The 21800-nt window shown below is 39.4% G+C and overlaps 3 protein-coding genes across 5 annotated transcripts in view; all 3 read left to right on the top strand.

Moving 5' to 3' along the window:
• Positions 1-3587, top strand: part of LOC143447100 (uncharacterized) — a 45867-nt gene extending 42280 nt beyond the window's left edge. The window contains exons 4-5 of one of the 2 annotated variants that reach the window (XM_076947045.1): positions 257-355; positions 1826-3587. In XM_076947045.1, the coding sequence (XP_076803160.1) occupies positions 257-355; positions 1826-1845 (119 nt within the window). In that variant the 3' untranslated portion in view covers positions 1846-3587. The other variant, XM_076947038.1, reaches the window with a different exon arrangement.
• A 221-nt stretch (positions 3588-3808) lies between these two features.
• LOC143447075 (baculoviral IAP repeat-containing protein 7-like) lies at positions 3809-7855 on the top strand. Of its 2 annotated transcripts, none has more exons than XM_076947016.1 (9): positions 3809-3941; positions 4790-5061; positions 5143-5275; positions 5373-5485; positions 5714-6163; positions 6268-6367; positions 6456-6593; positions 6677-6832; positions 7053-7855. In XM_076947016.1, exons 2-9 carry the CDS (start codon positions 4959-4961, stop codon positions 7585-7587), a joined length of 1728 nt encoding a protein of 575 aa, XP_076803131.1. In that variant the 5' UTR covers positions 3809-3941; positions 4790-4958; the 3' UTR covers positions 7588-7855. The 2 variants fall into 2 exon arrangements, with proteins under 2 accessions (XP_076803131.1, XP_076803123.1); XM_076947008.1 differs by having other exon boundaries at positions 3861-3941; positions 4723-5061.
• Positions 7856-12601: 4746 nt separating this feature from the next.
• Positions 12602-16005, top strand: LOC143458199 (baculoviral IAP repeat-containing protein 7-like). The gene is made up of 8 exons (XM_076955297.1): positions 12602-12828; positions 13364-13496; positions 13600-13712; positions 14085-14393; positions 14500-14599; positions 14692-14829; positions 14906-15061; positions 15186-16005. Exons 1-8 carry the CDS (start codon positions 12774-12776, stop codon positions 15694-15696), a joined length of 1515 nt encoding a protein of 504 aa, XP_076811412.1. The 5' UTR covers positions 12602-12773; the 3' UTR covers positions 15697-16005.
• The last annotated feature ends 5795 nt before the right edge of the window (positions 16006-21800 follow it).

Genomic DNA, 21800 nt, shown 5'->3' with positions numbered 1-21800 from the left:
AGGTTAGAATGGATATACAGAAAGTCGAATTAGGATTTGATTAAAGTTTGGTGTAGATTAGAAGGAAGCTTTAGGTTAAATTTAGGTTACTATGCTATGACATTTAAGTTAACAAGAAATTTAAAAAACTAGCTTTGAACTTTTATAAATATGACGACATAAAAACATTCTAGAGCGTACGAAACGCACTTAAGTTTTTTCATTTTTGTTATGATATGGTTTCAGGATTTCATGTTTCTGAATATTTGTTTTACAGCTTCCTTCATTCAACGCCCTGGTATGACCGGATGCGCCATACCACAACCCCATTTGGCCCAGAACGACCCTAATCGACCTCCCAGGTCTCTCGAGGCGGGTGAGCGCAGCGCTCTCACTTTTAGGGATTTAGTTCCAAATTGGAACTTTTAGCTCCTTTTAGGGACAAGTTTAGGGATTTTAATGATTTAGGGATTTTTTGGGGATTTTTGAAATTGTTGATACGTATAGAGTACTTATTAAGACTAGTCATGCTTCCGCCATGTGCTTCCTTGCCAAGGAATCCTTGGTATGCATTGTGATTAGAGTGTACAGCAATGTTCCCTCTAAGCTGCGCGCGTACGCAGGCGCAAATACGCACGACTGACACGGTCTTCACGCACAGAAAATCCGTGCTGCGCCTGCGCACAAGAACAAAAAAATCCAACCTGAATTAAAAATAAAATAAACGCAAAATAATGGCCACAGTGCGCACGTGGAACGTCTGATGTTGCTCACAGTGGTCCAAAGGACCGCTCAGGGAGTTAGTGTGTTTGCTCAGACTCGTGAAAAATTAGAGGGAACATTGGTGTAGAACTGTAGACTGTAGAGGATTACGTTCATGTTCATGGCTGTCTAAAATACAAGTGATTTTGCCGAACGTCTTATCGACTTAGATCAATCCATAATATCGCGAGAGTAGCAATATTAAAAGAAATTATTTTATTTAAATCGGCGTTAAAAGTGTTGGGAAATATTCTTGTAGCCTAGTCTACTTGTTTCTGTTCATTTAGAAGTTTATTTGAAATTTTAAAGAGTAATTGAAACTGCTTAGCCTATTTAAAACCTGGAGTGTTTCTGCATGATTTGTTGATTGATTCTCAAAAATCAGTGATTGGAGAATTAAAATACAAAAATCTGCGTAATGTTGTTGCTTGCTTGTTGTCACTATCCTTTGGCAATGCCCCCGCTGAAAGACTATTCAGCGCTTTGAAAGAGATAAAAACAGACCACAGAAATTGTATGAAGCGAGAAAGCTTAATTGGATTGTTGCATACACAACAAGGAATGAAGTCCCTTGACATAGCCTACCTGCTGACAAACTGTATGTAAAAGACCATCCTGACATGTTGAAAATGGTGAAAAGTGTTAAAAGCAATGCCACTGATACTGAAGTACATGAACACATTGCTGCTGAAATGAGTAGCTTGACATAATGGACAATAGTAGGCTAGACCTATAGACTACACAATGCAGTTATTTGTGAACTTGTCATTTTACATTGTACAACAGTTTTTGTTGCAGTTTTTTTGGCATTGATTTGTAATTAGCTCGTTTCCCTTTTCAGAATAGGCTAGGTCTGTGTTCAGATTTTTGCCCTTCTTTACTACAATAAATTTTAACTTTTTGTACAATAATGCGTAATTTAACTACTTGAGTTCTTCATACGTCAAAATTTGTCAAAAAAAAGTTTTTTAATGTCAAAATTTGTCAAAATTTTCAATTTTTAGGTCAGAAACTTTTGTTTTTAGGTCAAAAAATAATCGCCTTAGTGATAAAATAATAGTATAACGCGTTAATTATGGTTTAGGGATTTTTCATGCCATCTAGGGATTTTTTGGTTTGCATTTGTGAGAGCCCTGCTCGTCATATCACATCAGCCTGTTCGTTTCCAGAACGATGTTGAACGCGATGTTCTTTTTTTTATTTCACCCAATGCCCAATGTGCCCTGTGGTTTGCCAAGCAAGTCGGATTAACGTTGAGACTGACGGAAGGCGGATAACTCAGGAAGGGGATCCCCCTGGACAGAGAAGTGTTTATATTTTACCAGGTAAGTTGGCTTAGCAATGTCCGGCAGTTAATTTATAGCAATGTGCGTACGAGCGCTTAAAGATTCTTTGCATATTTTCGAACAGACTTAGTCGTGTGCTGATATTGGCGGCCGTACACGGCATCGCGTAGAATCGTGCTGCTATTTGCAGATACGTGCAGTTGTGTGCAAATGCAGATCTTATATCTGGGCACGTCTGAACACGCCTATAATTATAAGCGTTATTACTATAACGTAAGTTCCTCTTTCGATGCGATCGCAGCAACTTCTAACAAGACAATTTAAGATAAAGTGAAGTGAAAGTACACGCCTCAGTAGTTTGGTGAAATGCCGCAGACACCAACATCTTATTAAGAGGTATTTTAGCTCAACGGGTTACTTTCGGTCACCGAGCGTTTGTTTTGATTGCAACGATCAATAGGGTTGCAGACAATGTTCCCTCTAAGCTGCGCGCGTGCGCAAATGCGCACTACTGACACGGTCTCCGCGCACAGAAAATCTGTGTTGCGCACAAGGAAATAATCCAACCTGAATTAAAAATAAAATAAACGCATAATAATGGCCACAGTGCGCACGTGGCACGTCTGATGTTGCTCACAGTGGTCCAAGGGACCGCTCAGGGAGTTAGTGTGTTTGCTCAGACTCGTGAAAAATTAGAGGGACCATTGGTTGCAGAGTTGTGTTTGCAGACTTCCAGGCTTTGTGTTGAGCTGGAGCTGTAAAAGACTCTGCTTTTGTTTGACCTCAATTTTGAATAGAAGCCTCCATTGAAAACAATTTTGAATTGATCTTAAACGACTTGGGTCGTACAGTGGTGTAATAAAGAGAAAGGTTACGCAACAACGCGCACTTGTTATGAGGTGATTTATGGCTTATTGCGAGCTGAGCTTTATGCAATGCTAGCTGCTTTAAACGTCGTCCATTTGGAACAAAGAATTTGAATGCCTGCCAATAAAACCTGCTTTTTACTGCTCCGTAATGTCGCGATGTTGACTTATTCTGCTCTAGCTCATGTTACATAAGAGCTCATCACATGACCAGTAGAGTTACAAGTCATTGTCATTTATGGTTAGGCTTACCATACGTCCCGTTTTAGCCGGGACAGTCCCGCTTTTTAAGGCTTTGTCCCGGCGTCCCGCTCAGTCAACCCAAAGTCCCGCTTTTGCATTTAGTCAACACACTACACGAATATTAGCATCCTGTGATAGGTCTGCTTAGCCAACTTGCTGAAGAGCAATGCTCGATGCGTGTTCTTGTGTCGTTGTGTTAAATGTGAAAGTAATCGTTACCTCATTGTAGCGGGTAATTGGTCCAGTAGTGAGTTGATTGTTAGCGCATTCGCTTGTTCAGTAATAGTAGGCTAGGGGGAGCTGATCTTTTTGCAGTTAGGTTATTGAAAGAACTTATTTCGTTCCGGTACTTGTTTGCATTTCCTTCTGTAAAAACCATTTGACTATCACCAGAAAAATTTCATGTGTACGTGCTACCAAGCACCAAGGCTGCCACTCGTAGGGATTTTACCCTACGGTAGGTTTTTTTGGCCCCTTGTAGGGTGTAGGACTGTAGGGTGACCCTACGGGTTTTTCACCTTTATTTATAGATTTCCTTTTGTTTAAAGTAAAATAAAAATAAATTCAAATAACAAATTTACTGAATAATGACAAAAACATAGTCTAAGCCAGGGGTGGCCAAACTGCGGTATGCGGCTCTTTAATGAATTAGCATTGTTGAATTAGACATGCATTTTCCCGGTCTAGACGAGTTGTTTGATCAGATTAGGAAACAATGCGTTCTATCTCAGGTTACAAAGATCAGATTCAGCGCTGAGGGGCTTGTCCACAAACACGTTGACCGTCTACAAAAAAGTAGCTGCAAGTAAGTACAATTTCCCAGTGAATTTGTTTTAAACATGTAGTGGTTAAGCAGTTATTGGCAAGAATATGACGTAACTTGGGCGCTAATTATGACATCGTAGCCTACGTGCTGAAAATTATGACAGCACAATGTAAAACCAAGGTCATAACGCTGGTGTTTGGATCAAGTATGAACAGAATGTTGTGTAGGCGATGAAAATATAGATGTAGTTAAAGTCCATAACATGAATGGCTTGCTTTACGCCGAACTTAGCTTGCAATGTATTTACTTTGGTGAAATTAGACTGTAAATACAGTTCACTGTTACTGCTACAGTGTTGTCTAGTCTAGACAAGAGTCTAGTTTAGCAGGTAAGATTAACAGCGCTTAAGACAGGAATAGCGATAGGCTACTGCCGTAAACACAGTATATGTACTGTCAACTGTGGCATTTCTTTGATGTCAACAACTATTAAATAAGTGTGTTTGAATAAGTAATCGCCTACTTGTATTTCAACCAAATAGCTTAGCAACAATATTATCACTACCATACTTGATTCAAGCACCAGCTATAAATTGCTTTCCCAATGTGATGTCATAATTTCCTATACTTCCTATTACAAGCAACAACTGCTTTTAAACTTACTGCTTTTCGGCAACTTATATTTATCGACAACTATTCTTTGATCTAAGGTCAGGTAGGTTTTAGAGTTAGACTAGCCCCTGATTCTAACACAAAAGTCAATGCATAGGCTCTAATAAACCAAATACGCCCCATACAGTGACTTTAAGTTTGTGTTTCAGCTGGGAAAACCCTTTTGCAGTAAATATAATCGAACTCTACGCAACTTTTGCCTTCTCGTTATCTCAGCACGCGAGACCATGAAAACGTGTTTGCCGCAAGCCCGCAAAGCAAAGTCGGCAATTCAGCAGCAACAAAAAAGTAGAAAAAATGGCGCCAAATAGGTCAGGGCGAGAGAAATTGGCGGGGTATTTTCACTTTGGCTAGCACGGGGCAGCGAACTACTGGTGAGGTTTGGATGAATCGTTCACATGGAAGCGACCTAACTGTGGTTTCTGATGGTCGCTCTATCAACCAAAACAGAGACCCGCCCGGGCAAAGAAGTATTTATATTCCACCAGGTTCATATAGCTTCTGTTGCACCTAGTTGGTATTAGTAGGATGCTTGTTTTTAATGAACATGCTAATTGCTTGAAACTTAGGCCAACCAGAACGCGAGACTTACAGACTGGCAACTTTTAAAAACTTCCCGAGCAATGTCCCGGTTGATGTTAGAAGGTTGGCATCGAGAGGATTCTACTTCACAGGTTACAAAGATCGAGTCAAATGCTTCAGGTACAAGTTAATTTGTTAAGTTTTTGAAAAGTTATCACCTACCAAGTTAATATAAATTAAATTTATAAAAGATTCTAATGGCAGCTAATCTTTTCAGTTGTGGCCAGTGTGTGAAAGATTGGAATGTAGAAGACGACCCTACGTCACACGTTTGGCATAAACCTGATTGTGACCTCATAACTGGGAGAGATGAAAGAAATATTCCAATTAGTAATTAATTAAATTAAAATTTAACAATAATTTGAGTAACTTGGCTTCTAATGATGCTCATTTTAATGAGTGATTGATTCATTTTGCAGTATCATTAACTGTCTCGTTAATTTGCCTCACTATACTTCCGTTTATGCTGTCATAATAGAACGAGTTACGTGGGTGATTAGCGATTACCTGTTTATATGACGTTACAACAACCGCATTGTAAATATTGGTAAATTCTAGATTCCTTTATTCGTCAACTTGGGCTCACGCCACCCCATGGCCATCGAAACGCGACAAGTCCAGCAACACGACCTCCAACATCTGGGGATCCACAGGCTTCAGAAGATCAAAGAAGACAAATCACAGCAGGAGAAGTCATTACAAATGGCATCAGATCAAATTCACCAAACGCCACGGCTGCAACAGTGTTTCAAACAGCTACATTTAGGAATAGTTCGTGCACCACACCTCCACCTAGTGTGGTTGCATCAACCATAGCAAACTCACATAGAAATCTTGAAACTAATTTGGGGAACATGAACTTATTTCCATGTTCGAATCCGATGAATCCTCACATGAGGAGCGAGGAATCTCGTCTTCAAACTTTCCTGGATCACTCATCATCGTGGCCTGCTCATAGGATTCGGGCAACTCCCAAAGAAATTGCAAACGCAGGAATGTATTACTTGGGTGAGTGGATCTTATAAAGTACTGACTCGTATTTTCAAGCTTAAGATTCAGGCATCACAAGCAGATATTTGTGACTTCTCTAACTTTTTTCCTTTATTGTTTAGGTGTAAGAGATCGAGTAAAATGTTGGTATTGCAACGGAGGATTACAAAATTGGGAGAGAGATGACGATCCATGGGAAGAGCACGCCAAGTGGTTTCCAATGCAAGTTGAATTTTTCCTCATTGAAAGAGTTTACCAGATTTGGCTTTTTATGATTTCTATGTTTAACAAACTTAAATCTTCTGTCCAGGTGCGAGTTCGTTCTTCAGCAAAAAGGTCCAGATTATGTTCATGGGATCGTTTCTCGATTCCCCAATCTAGGAAGACCGATAATTAGGAATCCAGCAAATCCGACTGCACAACTCAGAAATTTTCAATCAGGATCAAGGTGAGCTTCGTTACATTATGAATTTATGATGATTGCCGTTCAAGTTAAAGAAATTAAATTTTGTTGTTTCTTGATTTACGAAGAGGAAATCCCAATGCTGGTCCGACGATCATTGATCCCAGGGAAGAGGCAAGGTCTCTAGAGAGGAAAATTGATGAGGAGATGTCTTCATCTGAGCTAGTGGAGCTAGCAAAACTGATGGGGTTCGATAAAAGCGTGATAAGAACTTCTCTGAAGAGGTGAGGTTCAAGATTGCAATGACTTGTTCTAGAATTTGACTTGAGTTGCTTCGAGTCAGTTGACGCGGCAACTTGACGATATGCTATGTCTATGGCCGAAATGCCTGAGGGTTTCTTGAACGATAAGTCTTAACAACTTTATTTTAAGTGTTAACTTTTTATTTCAATTTCATTGATAGTAAATTTCTTTCCATTGTAAAAGAATTTATTTATTTCCTAGAAAATACAAAGCCACTGGCAACGGATTTTCAAGTCTTGAAATCTTCGTTGAGTCCATTCTTGCGATGGAGGAAGAATCTGCTTCCAACAGATCTGAAGAAGGAAGATCAACGTCTGCAACGGCTGAAGCAACTCCGACAACATCAGCCAGCAATCTATCTACTACATCCAGACTTCAAGAGATTCGTCGTTTACAGGAGGAAAGAATGTGTAAAGTTTGTGGCAATGAACAAGCGAGTGTTGTGCTTATTCCATGCGGACATATTGCATGTTGTGTTGGTTGCGCTGAAAATGCATCGATTTGTCCCATTTGTCGTTTGCGGGTTCGCGAAAGAATTCGATCCTTTATTTCAACCAATGAGGCTGGACATGATGATGAAACTTATCGATCTGAGAAGGAACGAATGTGCACGAACTGTGGCGAGGATGTGGCGAGACAACGGCTCATTCCTCAAGCACAATTTGATTGTTGTGATCGCTGTGATCAAAAATTTTCGGCGGAACCTATTTTTCGCGGTCGTATGGATTTGAACTGAAACATGTTTTCCGACCATTTTAATTTTTTTATTTCTCCAACTTTATTCCTTAAGATTTGATTGTTCTCTTGCACTTCAAGATATTTAAAAGAGATATTTTTATCAACTCTGTTACAAATTCTTGTCGTTGTTTGTTAGAAATCTGTTGCAGTTTGAATATTTGGTTAAATAGTTTTGTGGTTTTCGGTTTCCTGCAAACTTTTACTTTTATTGTGAATGCGAAAGTTCTACCAAAATAATTTGCAGATAAATGATACTTTGAAATGTTTATTTTTTGCATCTGGTCAGTAAAATTTGAAAACTTGATGTCTATTGGATCTGAAGATCGTTGACCGATAATTAGGAGATTGTGAAAACATAATTAGGAAAGTCACGTAACCATAGACATTAGCCGGGGAAATAAGATCGCGATTAATTTACTCGTAAGGTTTCATTTTTAACAAACAATTCGCTTCTTTATGTGATTCAGCTCACGTGATGCATGATACGCTGGTCTACCCTGACAAGCAAAGGCGGCCTTTAGTTGCGTCGAGAAGAGAACCACATTTGCAGGTGGAGGCAGACCGTGATCTAAGGTCTTGGAAACCACAACAATTGTTGTGACGCGGGATTTGTTTGAGCTGCCGCGCCCCCAGCATCGAAGCGTTTTTTTGATCCGCAATTCTTTCCTTTTACTGTTAAAATTATGATCAAACAAAGGGTAAAAACTTTTGACAGAGATGACGCAACAATTTCTCAATCTCACAAATCAGACATTTGAAATACGTTTTAATCACCTGATGTGCTTCTGTTGCCCGCCTGTTAACAGTTTCCACACTTCTTCTATTTTCTTTGGCTTCAGCTCCTTGCATACACGCGGTCACCCACTACATCAAGGGTTCTTAAAATTTTTGGCACACGACCCCCTTGACGGTACCTAAAAAATCCGCGCCTCACCTCATTGCAAAATTAAAAACCATTTAATACAAAAACACTTTATTTTCAATTAACTTTCATTAATGTGACAGATTTAGTTGTTTTTTGGGAAACCAAACGTTTAATTCGAGGCATTCGAGGCAATTCTGTAGAAGATAATGCACATGTTTTATGAAGAATGTAGAAGATAATGCACATTTGTCATCTCTCGCGCCCCCCTTATGAATCTTGCACGCCCCCCAGTTTAAGAACCACAGCACTACATGCTTCTGTAGGAACATGTTCGCTTGTGATGTCTCTTGTGTTCCCACCGGCACTAACTAGGCCCGAGCATCAAACTTAACATAGTTTATATTTTGTGTGCGATGATGTAATTATGACGCAACTGGAATGCGCGTTGATTGAGTGTTTCTCGCATTGACAAACGAGCATCAGTTAGACCGGTTGTAGTTGTGGCAGCAGAATAGGCATCAAGTCTTGTTTTTTCTCAGGGCCAATGCTGCCTGTAAAGCTGCGCTAAAAGAGTCAGAGACACCGGAGTTATTGAAGATACATTGATGGGTTTACACGTATCAAACCGCTCGAATATCTTGAACTGCTGTACAAGGAATGTTCCTCCTTCAATCTAATATGTTTTAGATGTCTTTGACTGGTTGTTTCTGAACATGGGATATTTCAGGTTTTTGAAAACGCAAGTTGACAACAATAACCTGTCGAGTATGACATGACTGGTTGTAGCGACAAGAAGTTAATGAACAAGAACTGACAGAAAGGGCGAAGCTGACTCCTGTTTGCCGCAGTCCATCGTCTTATCACGATGTTAAGGAGATTTACTCGGTTGCGCCACCAAGTAGTCACGCTACAGTGCTAACAAGAAAATCACGATGATTGGTCAACAGTTTCGAACAACGATTAATTGCCGCCTTAACGTCATTTTCACCTTTATGTCTATGTCTCCAACAAGTGAAGTATCTTGGTAATATCGAAGCAAGGTTTATTGTCTTGAAATGACGGTCCATTGTTCCATTCCACGGTTTTCAAGGTCATGCAAAGTACGAGAAAGTTCAGCGTTAAATATTTTAACATTTTCAAGACAATTTTCATCTTCAACTTTGAAAAATAAATGTTGTCTAGTCCTACAATGCATGACACACGATGTACTCGTACGTATACTGCAAGTTGGACTTCCTTTGCGTCCGTTAACGGAGTCAAGCCGCTCACATAAGAAAGACGGACGCTAATTTGAGTTTTCAATAAGTTTTAAGATAAATTGCATCCTTTGTTTACTCATAAACGTATTTTCCACGTCAACATGGAAAACAGCAAACATTAAATTTCGGTCGTAAATTCCAAAGAGTAGCCTACTTAATAGGTTAACAAAATTTGCTTTGATTTCATAGGCTAAACGTTAGACCAAAATTGCATTCTAGCAAGCTGCTTACTTGCGCCATGGTGTGCGTTTTAAGGCAATTGTTCAGCAAGCCACGTGGCCACACTTTCGTTTGGCGATGTTACCAAACGACTGCAATTTAGACCAAGCCTTTCATATACGAAAGGAACGCAGTTCGGACCTAATATTAGGCCCGAATTACGTTGTCATCAGATCTATGAAAAATAGGCCTAAAGGTCAGGCTTAATATTTGCGGCAATTTACGTTTGTTTGAAACTGTTTATAACCAACTTGTTTATGGACTTACCCTTCACTTTAAACCCTTTGTTGGATCCTTTTATTGGACCCTTTAAACCCTTTGTTTTATCCGCTGAAAACTTTCCCGTATAGTGTTATATGTACTCAGGAGCGTTTAATCGCGTTTCACTTCCGTGCTTTTTGGCCGCATTCCCTTTTAAAGCGTCACGCGCGAAGATCGTTCGGCGTAAAAGCAGAGTTTGTTAACATATTTGGCGCAAGTTGTGTCAGTTTTCTGGATCTGGTTTTCAATTTACTTGGATGACATTCATTGATGCGACCTTGCATGGAAACAAGGTCTCTTTGCCTAAAAGATTGCTCTGTAGCCAGTTGATATCAAATTCCGCTTATGTTGCCTGGTTGGCCATTGTATAGGGCTAGATGCCTGCCTTGTAAACAGTGATTCCGAATTTCGCTTGTCTTGTTTGGTTGACCACGAGATAGGTCTCGAAAACCTGCCTTTTGTCACGCCTGATTGGCCATTACGTAGGTCCAGAATCTAGATCACCTTGTAAATCTAGTCCAGATTTACAAGGTGAAAGGTCAAACAATACTCAATATTTTTCATAACGATTCTTCCTCATTCGTATCGTCCGACGCTTTACTTGCACATCAGAAATGACGAGAATTATTCCCTGTGAAGATGACGTAATCACCTTGCTACCACCACCTTCATTTGTTGCACAGCTTGGGTCGGTTTAAAACGTTCATTTAAGAAATTGGATTCATCAAAATAATTCTCATATGCTAAAATATATTTGCTGCTACCAGGTTTTAAACGATGAAATCTCTATTTTAGGATCATTTAACTAAAAAGGAATAAAACAAGAGCCTGTCACACTTGAAGAAACTTTCCTGGATTTTCTCCCATGTAACTCTCCAGCAGGGGTCGGTAGAGAACATATGGAAACTGGTTTGTTTTGATCTTGGCTTGAACCAGTATTGGGCAGGGAAGTAGCCTACCGCGAGGAACATCATGAAGGTCGACACGAACGAATCCCGAATCTATTCGTATTAGAACTGAACAATAAAATTTCATCCAAAAGTTATTAAGTCTTGATTGTAACATGACGTAATCGATAAACAAATTGCTTTCTTTTGAAAAATAATATTTAAAAAACGATTGAAAAAGCAAAATCGTTAGGAAAATGATTTTCACTGTAAGTAGGCCTACTGCTAACTCTAGTTTGGCATTGTCAGAAAACTAGATCATCATTTTTTACCAAAATCATCAAATTTATAAGTAATATTGTATTCGGGTTCGCCATTGTTGGTGTTCGTGTTCGTCCGAATCTTCCACAAAGACGATATTTGGCGAATCTATTCGGGTTGGGTTCGTTCGGCCCATCCCTGGTATTGCACAACTTGTACTCACCGAGAAAGACGCTCAGCTTTTGTCGTCATAATCGAAGCTTTGTTGCGTAACAGAAATTATTATCTTAAATACGTTATGATGAAGTTGGAGGAAGCGATGACAATAATGTTGGTGACGAGAGAGACATAACCATCACATCATATAAATTCGGTCTTTATCGGGAGGAATAGTGCTTTCAAATCTTGTTTGTCGTGTTTGGTTTTGTTGACATTATGCGAGATGTGCGTCACAGCAGAGGGTAATCGACAGATTCGCCACACCGAGGTATTTTTCCTTTCCTTTCTTCTCCTCCGCATCACGTGACCGTCAGAAAAATAATTTACGTCAAGCAAGAGAAATAAGAGAATACCAAAGGGAACAAGAATGTTTTGTTAAATGTGTTTGTTGAATGTGATTTCTATTTAATAAGGATGTGCCGCGAGAACAATATTGGATGCGGATCCAAATATTATAACCCGGTCAACCCAAATTTATTCGTATCTATTCGTTTGTTAGTGTCAAAAGTGTGATTAGCCCAACCCTTACGTTCGATTCTTAGGTTGTTTCAAGATTGACCACCAATCTATATCAACTCATCAAGGCAACTTGATCGGACTGACAAACAACAAATAAACTCATAAACCTTTGTAACGATATCAGTTGTTCCACAAAACTTGAATGACAGGGTTAACTTACTCTGTGGTCGTGGTTTTGATGTTAAAGTAGAAGTGTAAATACTTTGTCAAATATCGATCACGGTTATTGCACCTAGTCGTGCCTGGTGCAGACGAAATCCAGGTGTTTGTGAGTTTGCCAACGTTCATGTTTGTTTTAAGATCGCGAAAATCGCCCAGCAATTCAGTTTTGTTTCAAAACAATTATTGGTGGCAAGATTGGACTCGTGTGGATCTCATTGGTCAACGCCGCGTGCCAAGTGACGTATTGCTTCTTGTGACAAAATCATCTACAGTTATTTCCCTGGGGTATTCCCCTTTGAAAACCACCTGGTAAACTTGTATCTCGATGTATGAACAAAGCAACCGCTTCAGCAACCGTTATATAATATATAAGCCACAGACGAACTGAAACAACATTCCTTTCAAAAGTATCTGCCTCAAATCTGCAGCCCGCACCAGTGAAATATAATCAAGTGAAGTTTTATTCGAAGATTAGAAAATGTCAGATAGCGGATGACAAACTCAGCTTGCAGGGATAGAATGCGACGGAAGAATGATAAGTATGGCAACAGACCCACCAGGTCAAAGAAGCGTTTACATTCCACCGGGTAAGTTTGACTTGTAACTTGTAGATGACCAATTTTTGTTTCGCTCTGTTGTTTGCTCATGCCACTAACTGATCGTTGAGTTGTTGAAGACGCAAGATTCAGATCCAAACAGGAACATATGGTTTGGGAGACTTCTTGTAACTCTGTCATTTTCGCCCCAAGTATTTAAGTGTTGGTTATGCAAAACGTATTCCACAAAACGGTGTCATCTGGGTAGTTATAAATGGGTTAGAGCGCAAGTACTCGCATTTTCGGCGACTTTTTAACCGGAGCGCCGCGTTAGGTATCGACCTTAAGCAAGCAGATAACGCACAGGTAGTGACGTAACAAGAGGGTTTATTTTGACCTGGAGTAACCCGCACAGCTATGCGTTCATCCATGTAAGTGTTGTGTGGGCTATTCTTCTCATTGACTTTGGGTAAAACAAACGACACAAAATTAGTAAGCTGCAAGTTATAATGCGAGTTGCTGCTAATTTTTTTTTCTAATTACCAGTGGGTCTATTTTTCTTCCAACGAACTTTGACCGTTTTCAGGAGACACAAAACGCGAGACTTACAGACTAGCAACGTTTAAAGACTTCCCGAGCAATGTCCCGGTTGATGTTAGAAGGTTGGCATCGAGAGGATTCTACTTCACTGGTTACAAAGATCGAGTCAAATGCTTCAGGTACAAGTTAATTTGTTAAGTTTTTGAATCAACTTCAATGGCTTCACAAAGGTACCAACTAAGGTTTGAATCTTAAGGATTGAATTGTATAATGTTATTACAGTTGCGGTCAGAGCCAACAAGAATGGACAGTTGGTGACAATCCTGACAATTCCGGTTGGCATAGACACGATTGCCAACATGCACTGGGTCAAGATGCTTCAAACGTTCCATTACGTAAGTGATATTTCCTTTATAAACACCATTTGGTTTGTAGAGTAATTATTTCACCATATGTAGGTGATGCAGCGAAATTGTTAAACATAACTGGTTAGGTTAGAATGGATATACAGAAAGACGAATTAGGATTTGATTAAAGTTTGGTGTAGATTAGAAGGAAGATTTAGGTTAAACTTAGGTTACTATGCTATGACATTTAAGTTAACAAGAAATTTGAAAAACTAGCTTTGAACTTTCATAAATATACGACATAAACAAACTTTCTAGAGCGTACGAAACGCAGTTAAATTTTTTCAAGATTTGTCAAATTTTTTTCATTTTTGTTATTATATGGTTTCAGGATTTCATGTTTCTAAATATTTTTTACAGTTTCTTTCATTCAACGCCCTGGTATGACCGGATGCGCCATACCACAGCCCCATTTGGCCCAGAGCGACCCTAATCGACCTTCCAGGTCACTCGAGGTGGGAGAGCGTCCAATCCGATTGATCACAAAAATGGAAAGATCGCTACCGACGACGATTTCTTTGTTTCCATGTTCGAATGTTTCCGTGTTGAATCCTCATATGAGGAGCAAGGAATCTCGTCTTCAAACTTTCCTTGACTTCTTGTCGTGGCCTGCTCATAGGATTCGGGCAACTCCCAGACAAATTGCAAACGCAGGAATGTATTACTTGGGTGAGTGGATCTGATAAAGTACTGGCTCGTTTTTTCAAGCTTAGGTCTCATGCATGACATAAGAAGATTTGTAAGTTCTGTAATTACAAAGTCAAATATTCTCCAGGTGTAAGAGATCAATCAAAAGGTTGGTATTGCAACGGAGGATTACAAAATTGGGAGAGAGATGACGATCCATGGGAAGAGCACGCCAAGTGGTTTCCAATGTAAATTGAATTTTGCGTCTCAATGAAAGGATTTCTCAGATTTTGCGTTTTATGATTTTTATGTTTAACAAACTTCTATCTTTTATCTGCAGGTGCGAGTACGTTCTTCAACGAAAAGGTCCAGATTATGTTCATGGACTGGTTTCTCGATTCCCCAATCTAAGAAGACCGATAATTCGGAATCCAGCAAATCCGACTGCACAGCTCAGACATTTTCAATCAGGATCAAGGTGAGCTTCGTTAAGTTATGATGATTGCCGTTCAAGTTAAGGAAAATTAAATTTTGTTGTTTTTTGATTTACAAAGAGGAAATCCCAATGCTGGTCCGACGATCATTGATCCCAGGGAAGAGGCAAGGTCTCTAGAGAGGAGAATTAATGAGGAGATGTCTTCATCTGAACTGGTGGAGCAAGCACAATTAATGGGTTTCGACGAAAGATTGATAAAAACTGCTTTTAAAAGGTAAAACTTTGTAGCTGATTTAGTTTTTGTTAAGAAACTTGTCCTATTTATTTGTGACTAAGGTTTTTAAAAGTTTTTACTGGATCAAGTCTATTAATAAATTCAAAAAACGATCTTTGTACAGGAAATATGAAGCCACTGGCAACGGATTTTCAAGGCTTGAAACTCTTGTTGATTCCATTCTTGCCATGGAGGAAGAATCTGCTTTCAACAGATCTGAAGAAGGAAGATCGTCCGCAACAGCTCAAGAAACTCCATCAACATCAACTAGCAATCTATCTACAACATCCGGACTTCAAGAGATACGTCGTTTACAGAAGGAAAGAATGTGTGAAGTTTGTGGCAATGAACAAGCGAGTGTTGTGCTTATTCCATGCGGACATATTGCTTGTTGTGTTGGTTGCGCTGAAAATACATTGACTGGTCCCATTTGTCGATCGAGAAGTCGATGTTTTATTTCAACCAATGAGGCTGGACGTGATAATCGTTCTGAGAAGGAAAGAATGTGCACGAACTGTGGCGAGGATGTGGCGAGACAACGGCTTATTCCTCGAGCACAATTTGATTTTTGTGATCGCTGTGATCAAAGATTTTCGGCGGAACATATTTTTTGCGGTCGTGTGGATGTGAACTGAAACATGTTTTCCGACCGTTTTGATTTTGTTATTTCTCCAACTTTATTCCTTAAGATTTAATTGTTCTCTTGCACTTCAAGATATTTAAAAGAGAATTTTTTATCAACTCTGTTACAAATTATTGTCGTTGTTTGTTAGAAATCTGTTGCAGTTTGAATATTTGGGTAAATATTTTGTGGCCTTTGGTTTCCTGCAAACTTTTCCTTTTATTGTGAATGCGAAAGTTCTACCAGTCAAAATAAATTACAGATGAATGATATTTTGAAATGTTTTTTTTTTGCATCTGGTCAGTAAAATTTGACAACTTGATGTCTGTTGGATCTGAAGATCGTGGACCGATAATCAGGAGATTGTGACTACATAATTAGGAAAGTTACGTAACGATAGACATTAGCTGGGGAAATAAGATCGCGATTAATTTACTTGTGAGGTGTCACTGCATTTTATAAAACGAAAACAGCTCGTTAGAACCCAGCAAAAAAAATATGGTAACTTCAACAAATTAATTTAAGCAGCAAGGTTTTATTCGTAGATTACAAAAGAGTTTGAAGTTGACCAGAGTTCGCAGAATTTTTTGTGTAAACTTTAAGTGCGTGAACCTCGTAAACACAAGCGCTGTATAAATATAGAAGAGAAAGCCGAACTTCGATCTGAAGTGAGCAACAAACTAATGTTCGGCGAAACGCAAACAATCGTTTACCAATCTTTAATTCCTATGACCAGGTTTTTATGGTTTGGTTTGGTTTGGGTGACCTTTCGGTCCCCCAAAACACATAAAAAAACACTGCCTATGACATTAACATTCTGTGTGGAGAACGCCCTTTGCTAAGCTTGAGTGAGAACATTCTATTTGTTATGTCGTCACAAAAGCACCTTGCGCAATACATTCGAGAGAACTTCAGCTATTTTCGGGCTTCCTTTTTTAGCCTCTTTGTAAGACTGTTAGCGAATACCTTGTGGATGGACAATTTTTGTTTCGCTGTGTTGTATGCTTATGCCACTAACTAGTCGTTGAGTTGTTGAAGACGCAAGATTCAGATCCAAACAGGAAAATATGGTTTGGAAGACTTCTTGTTACTCTGTCATTTTTGCTGTTTTTCAGTGTTCGCTGTTGTTCAGTGTTTGTTGTCAGCAACCTTCAGTTTTAGCAAAACCTTGCTAGCTGGGTAGTTTTAAATGAATTAGAGCGCAAGTACTCGCATTTTCGGCGACTTTTTAACGGGAGCGCCGCGTTAGATGTCGACCGCAAGCAGATAACTCACAGGGAGTGACGTAACAGGTGGGTTTATTTTGACCTGGAGTAACCTGCACAGCTATACTTTCATCCAGGTAAGTCAGGGGTGTCAAACTCAATCGCACCAGGGGCCAAAACTCAAAACTTATTTAACGCCGCGAGCCGGTCAAGGTTAAAACTTGATTGAACATTTCGTGACAAGAAACATGAGTTGGAACAGGCAGCGAAACAACACCAAATTTTTGCTGTTTTTGACGATTTTTGACTGGGCTATTTTTGATTATTCTTCTCTTACATCGGTATGTTTCATTTTTCTCTTTGCAAAAGCATTAAAGAATTAACAAACAATAAAGAAAAAAGCAGCCCAGTTTACAAGCGTTAGAATAAATCGATTTATTCTATCGTATGATGAGGCAACTGCTGTGCTGCTGTATTTTACGATTTGTTATAATCTTTACTATACAATGATCTCGCGGGCCAGAAATAGTTCTATGTATAAAATAGCATTGCGGGCCAAGTTTTAATGTAAAGCCGGTCGGATGTGGCCCGCGGGCCGGGAGTTTGACACGTATGATGTAAGTGTTGTGTCCGCTATTCTTTTCATTGACTTTGGGAAAATTTCAAACATTTCAATTTCAAATTTCAAACTTTGACAAACAGGAACATATGGTTTTGGAGACTTCCTGTAACTGTGTCATTTTCACTCCATGTATTTAATTGTTGGTTACAAATAACTTTTAGTTTTTGCAAAACCTCTTCCACAAAACCTTGCCATCTGGGTAGTTATAAATAGGTTAGAACGCAAGTAGTCGCATTTCCAACGACTTTTTAACGGGAGGGCCGCGTTAGGTATCGCCCTTAAGCAAGCAGATAACGCTCAGATAGTGATGTAACAAGCGGATTTTTTTTGACCTGGAGTAACCCGCCCAGCTATGCGTTCTTCCATGTAAATGTTGTGTCCGCTATTCTTCTCATTGACTGTGGGTTACTCCAGGTCATGCACAGAAGCTACGCAATAGACAGTCTTTTGAGTTACTGGTTAGTGGACGTTGGGGTTCATGAGTTTGGAAACATCTTTTTTAAGATGATTCAATGAATCAAATAATCGGTTCCATATTCTTGATTTGTCTCTGCAATGCTAACCGCAATGTAAACGCAAGCACATAAAAAACCTCGTAAAAAACACTGTATTTCTGGCTTGGTATTGATCGTTTGTGAAATTAATGAAGCACCAACGCTTGTTCTCTGCTCGAGTTTCATAATTAACTAATTTCTATGTTTAAGTCGATTTTTAGTTCTATCATTTTTATTTTCTTTCCAGGAGATCCTCATCGAGAAACTTATCGACTCTCAACCTACAAAGACTTTCCGACAGATTGTCAGGTTGATGTCAGGAGATTGGCCAGGAATGGATTTTACTTCACTGGGTTCAAGGACCGCGTCAAATGCTTCAGGTGAGTAAAGTTCATAGACAACATTTCTTCTTCCATAGACAACTTTATAAACACCATTTGGTTTGTAGAGTAATTATTTCACCGTATGTAGGTAATGCAGCCAATTGTTAAACATAACTGGTTAGGTTAGAATGGATATACAGAAAGTCGAATTAGGATTTGATTAAAGTTTGGTGTAGATTAGAAGGAAGCTTTAGGTTAAATTTAGGTTACTATGCTATGACATTTAAGTTAACAAGAAATTTAAAAAACTAGCTTTGAACTTTTATAAATATGACGACATAAAAACATTCTAGAGCGTACGAAACGCACTTAAGTTTTTTCATTTTTGTTATGATATGGTTTCAGGATTTCATGTTTCTGAATATTTGTTTTACAGCTTCCTTCATTCAACGCCCTGGTATGACCGGATGCGCCATACCACAACCCCATTTGGCCCAGAACGACCCTAATCGACCTCCCAGGTCTCTCGAGGCGGGTGAGCGCAGCGCTCTCACTTTTAGGGATTTAGTTCCAAATTGGAACTTTTAGCTCCTTTTAGGGACAAGTTTAGGGATTTTAATGATTTAGGGATTTTTTGGGGATTTTTGAAATTGTTGATACGTATAGAGTACTTATTAAGACTAGTCATGCTTCCGCCATGTGCTTCCTTGCCAAGGAATCCTTGGTATGCATTGTGATTAGAGTGTACAGCAATGTTCCCTCTAAGCTGCGCGCGTACGCAGGCGCAAATACGCACGACTGACACGGTCTTCACGCACAGAAAATCCGTGCTGCGCCTGCGCACAAGAACAAAAAAATCCAACCTGAATTAAAAATAAAATAAACGCAAAATAATGGCCACAGTGCGCACGTGGAACGTCTGATGTTGCTCACAGTGGTCCAAAGGACCGCTCAGGGAGTTAGTGTGTTTGCTCAGACTCGTGAAAAATTAGAGGGAACATTGGTGTAGAACTGTAGACTGTAGAGGATTACGTTCATGTTCATGGCTGTCTAAAATACAAGTGATTTTGCCGAACGTCTTATCGACTTAGATCAATCCATAATATCGCGAGAGTAGCAATATTAAAAGAAATTATTTTATTTAAATCGGCGTTAAAAGTGTTGGGAAATATTCTTGTAGCCTAGTCTACTTGTTTCTGTTCATTTAGAAGTTTATTTGAAATTTTAAAGAGTAATTGAAACTGCTTAGCCTATTTAAAACCTGGAGTGTTTCTGCATGATTTGTTGATTGATTCTCAAAAATCAGTGATTGGAGAATTAAAATACAAAAATCTGCGTAATGTTGTTGCTTGCTTGTTGTCACTATCCTTTGGCAATGCCCCCGCTGAAAGACTATTCAGCGCTTTGAAAGAGATAAAAACAGACCACAGAAATTGTATGAAGCGAGAAAGCTTAATTGGATTGTTGCATACACAACAAGGAATGAAGTCCCTTGACATAGCCTACCTGCTGACAAACTGTATGTAAAAGACCATCCTGACATGTTGAAAATGGTGAAAAGTGTTAAAAGCAATGCCACTGATACTGAAGTACATGAACACATTGCTGCTGAAATGAGTAGCTTGACATAATGGACAATAGTAGGCTAGACCTATAGACTACACAATGCAGTTATTTGTGAACTTGTCATTTTACATTGTACAACAGTTTTTGTTGCAGTTTTTTTGGCATTGATTTGTAATTAGCTCGTTTCCCTTTTCAGAATAGGCTAGGTCTGTGTTCAGATTTTTGCCCTTCTTTACTACAATAAATTTTAACTTTTTGTACAATAATGCGTAATTTAACTACTTGAGTTCTTCATACGTCAAAATTTGTCAAAAAAAAGTTTTTTAATGTCAAAATTTGTCAAAATTTTCAATTTTTAGGTCAGAAACTTTTGTTTTTAGGTCAAAAAATAATCGCCTTAGTGATAAAATAATAGTATAACGCGTTAATTATGGTTTAGGGATTTTTCATGCCATCTAGGGATTTTTTGGTTTGCATTTGTGAGAGCCCTGCTCGTCATATCACATCAGCCTGTTCGTTTCCAGAACGATGTTGAACGCGATGTTCTTTTTTTTATTTCACCCAATGCCCAATGTGCCCTGTGGTTTGCCAAGCAAGTCGGATTAACGTTGAGACTGACGGAAGGCGGATAACTCAGGAAGGGGATCCCCCTGGACAGAGAAGTGTTTATATTTTACCAGGTAAGTTGGCTTAGCAATGTCCGGCAGTTAATTTATAGCAATGTGCGTACGAGCGCTTAAAGATTCTTTGCATATTTTCGAACAGACTTAGTCGTGTGCTGATATTGGCGGCCGTACACGGCATCGCGTAGAATCGTGCTGCTATTTGCAGATACGTGCAGTTGTGTGCAAATGCAGATCTTATATCTGGGCACGTCTGAACACGCCTATAATTATAAGCGTTATTACTATAACGTAAGTTCCTCTTTCGATGCGATCGCAGCAACTTCTAACAAGACAATTTAAGATAAAGTGAAGTGAAAGTACACGCCTCAGTAGTTTGGTGAAATGCCGCAGACACCAACATCTTATTAAGAGGTATTTTAGCTCAACGGGTTACTTTCGGTCACCGAGCGTTTGTTTTGATTGCAACGATCAATAGGGTTGCAGACAATGTTCCCTCTAAGCTGCGCGCGTGCGCAAATGCGCACTACTGACACGGTCTCCGCGCACAGAAAATCTGTGTTGCGCACAAGGAAATAATCCAACCTGAATTAAAAATAAAATAAACGCATAATAATGGCCACAGTGCGCACGTGGCACGTCTGATGTTGCTCACAGTGGTCCAAGGGACCGCTCAGGGAGTTAGTGTGTTTGCTCAGACTCGTGAAAAATTAGAGGGACCATTGGTTGCAGAGTTGTGTTTGCAGACTTCCAGGCTTTGTGTTGAGCTGGAGCTGTAAAAGACTCTGCTTTTGTTTGACCTCAATTTTGAATAGAAGCCTCCATTGAAAACAATTTTGAATTGATCTTAAACGACTTGGGTCGTACAGTGGTGTAATAAAGAGAAAGGTTACGCAACAACGCGCACTTGTTATGAGGTGATTTATGGCTTATTGCGAGCTGAGCTTTATGCAATGCTAGCTGCTTTAAACGTCGTCCATTTGGAACAAAGAATTTGAATGCCTGCCAATAAAACCTGCTTTTTACTGCTCCGTAATGTCGCGATGTTGACTTATTCTGCTCTAGCTCATGTTACATAAGAGCTCATCACATGACCAGTAGAGTTACAAGTCATTGTCATTTATGGTTAGGCTTACCATACGTCCCGTTTTAGCCGGGACAGTCCCGCTTTTTAAGGCTTTGTCCCGGCGTCCCGCTCAGTCAACCCAAAGTCCCGCTTTTGCATTTAGTCAACACACTACACGAATATTAGCATCCTGTGATAGGTCTGCTTAGCCAACTTGC

The sequence above is a fragment of the Clavelina lepadiformis genome, chromosome 1, assembly GCF_947623445.1.
Source record: "Clavelina lepadiformis chromosome 1, kaClaLepa1.1, whole genome shotgun sequence".
Taxonomy (NCBI): domain Eukaryota; kingdom Metazoa; phylum Chordata; class Ascidiacea; order Aplousobranchia; family Clavelinidae; genus Clavelina; species Clavelina lepadiformis.
The sequence above is the reverse complement of the archived record's forward strand: the minus strand, read 5'-3'. Positions and strand labels throughout refer to the sequence as shown.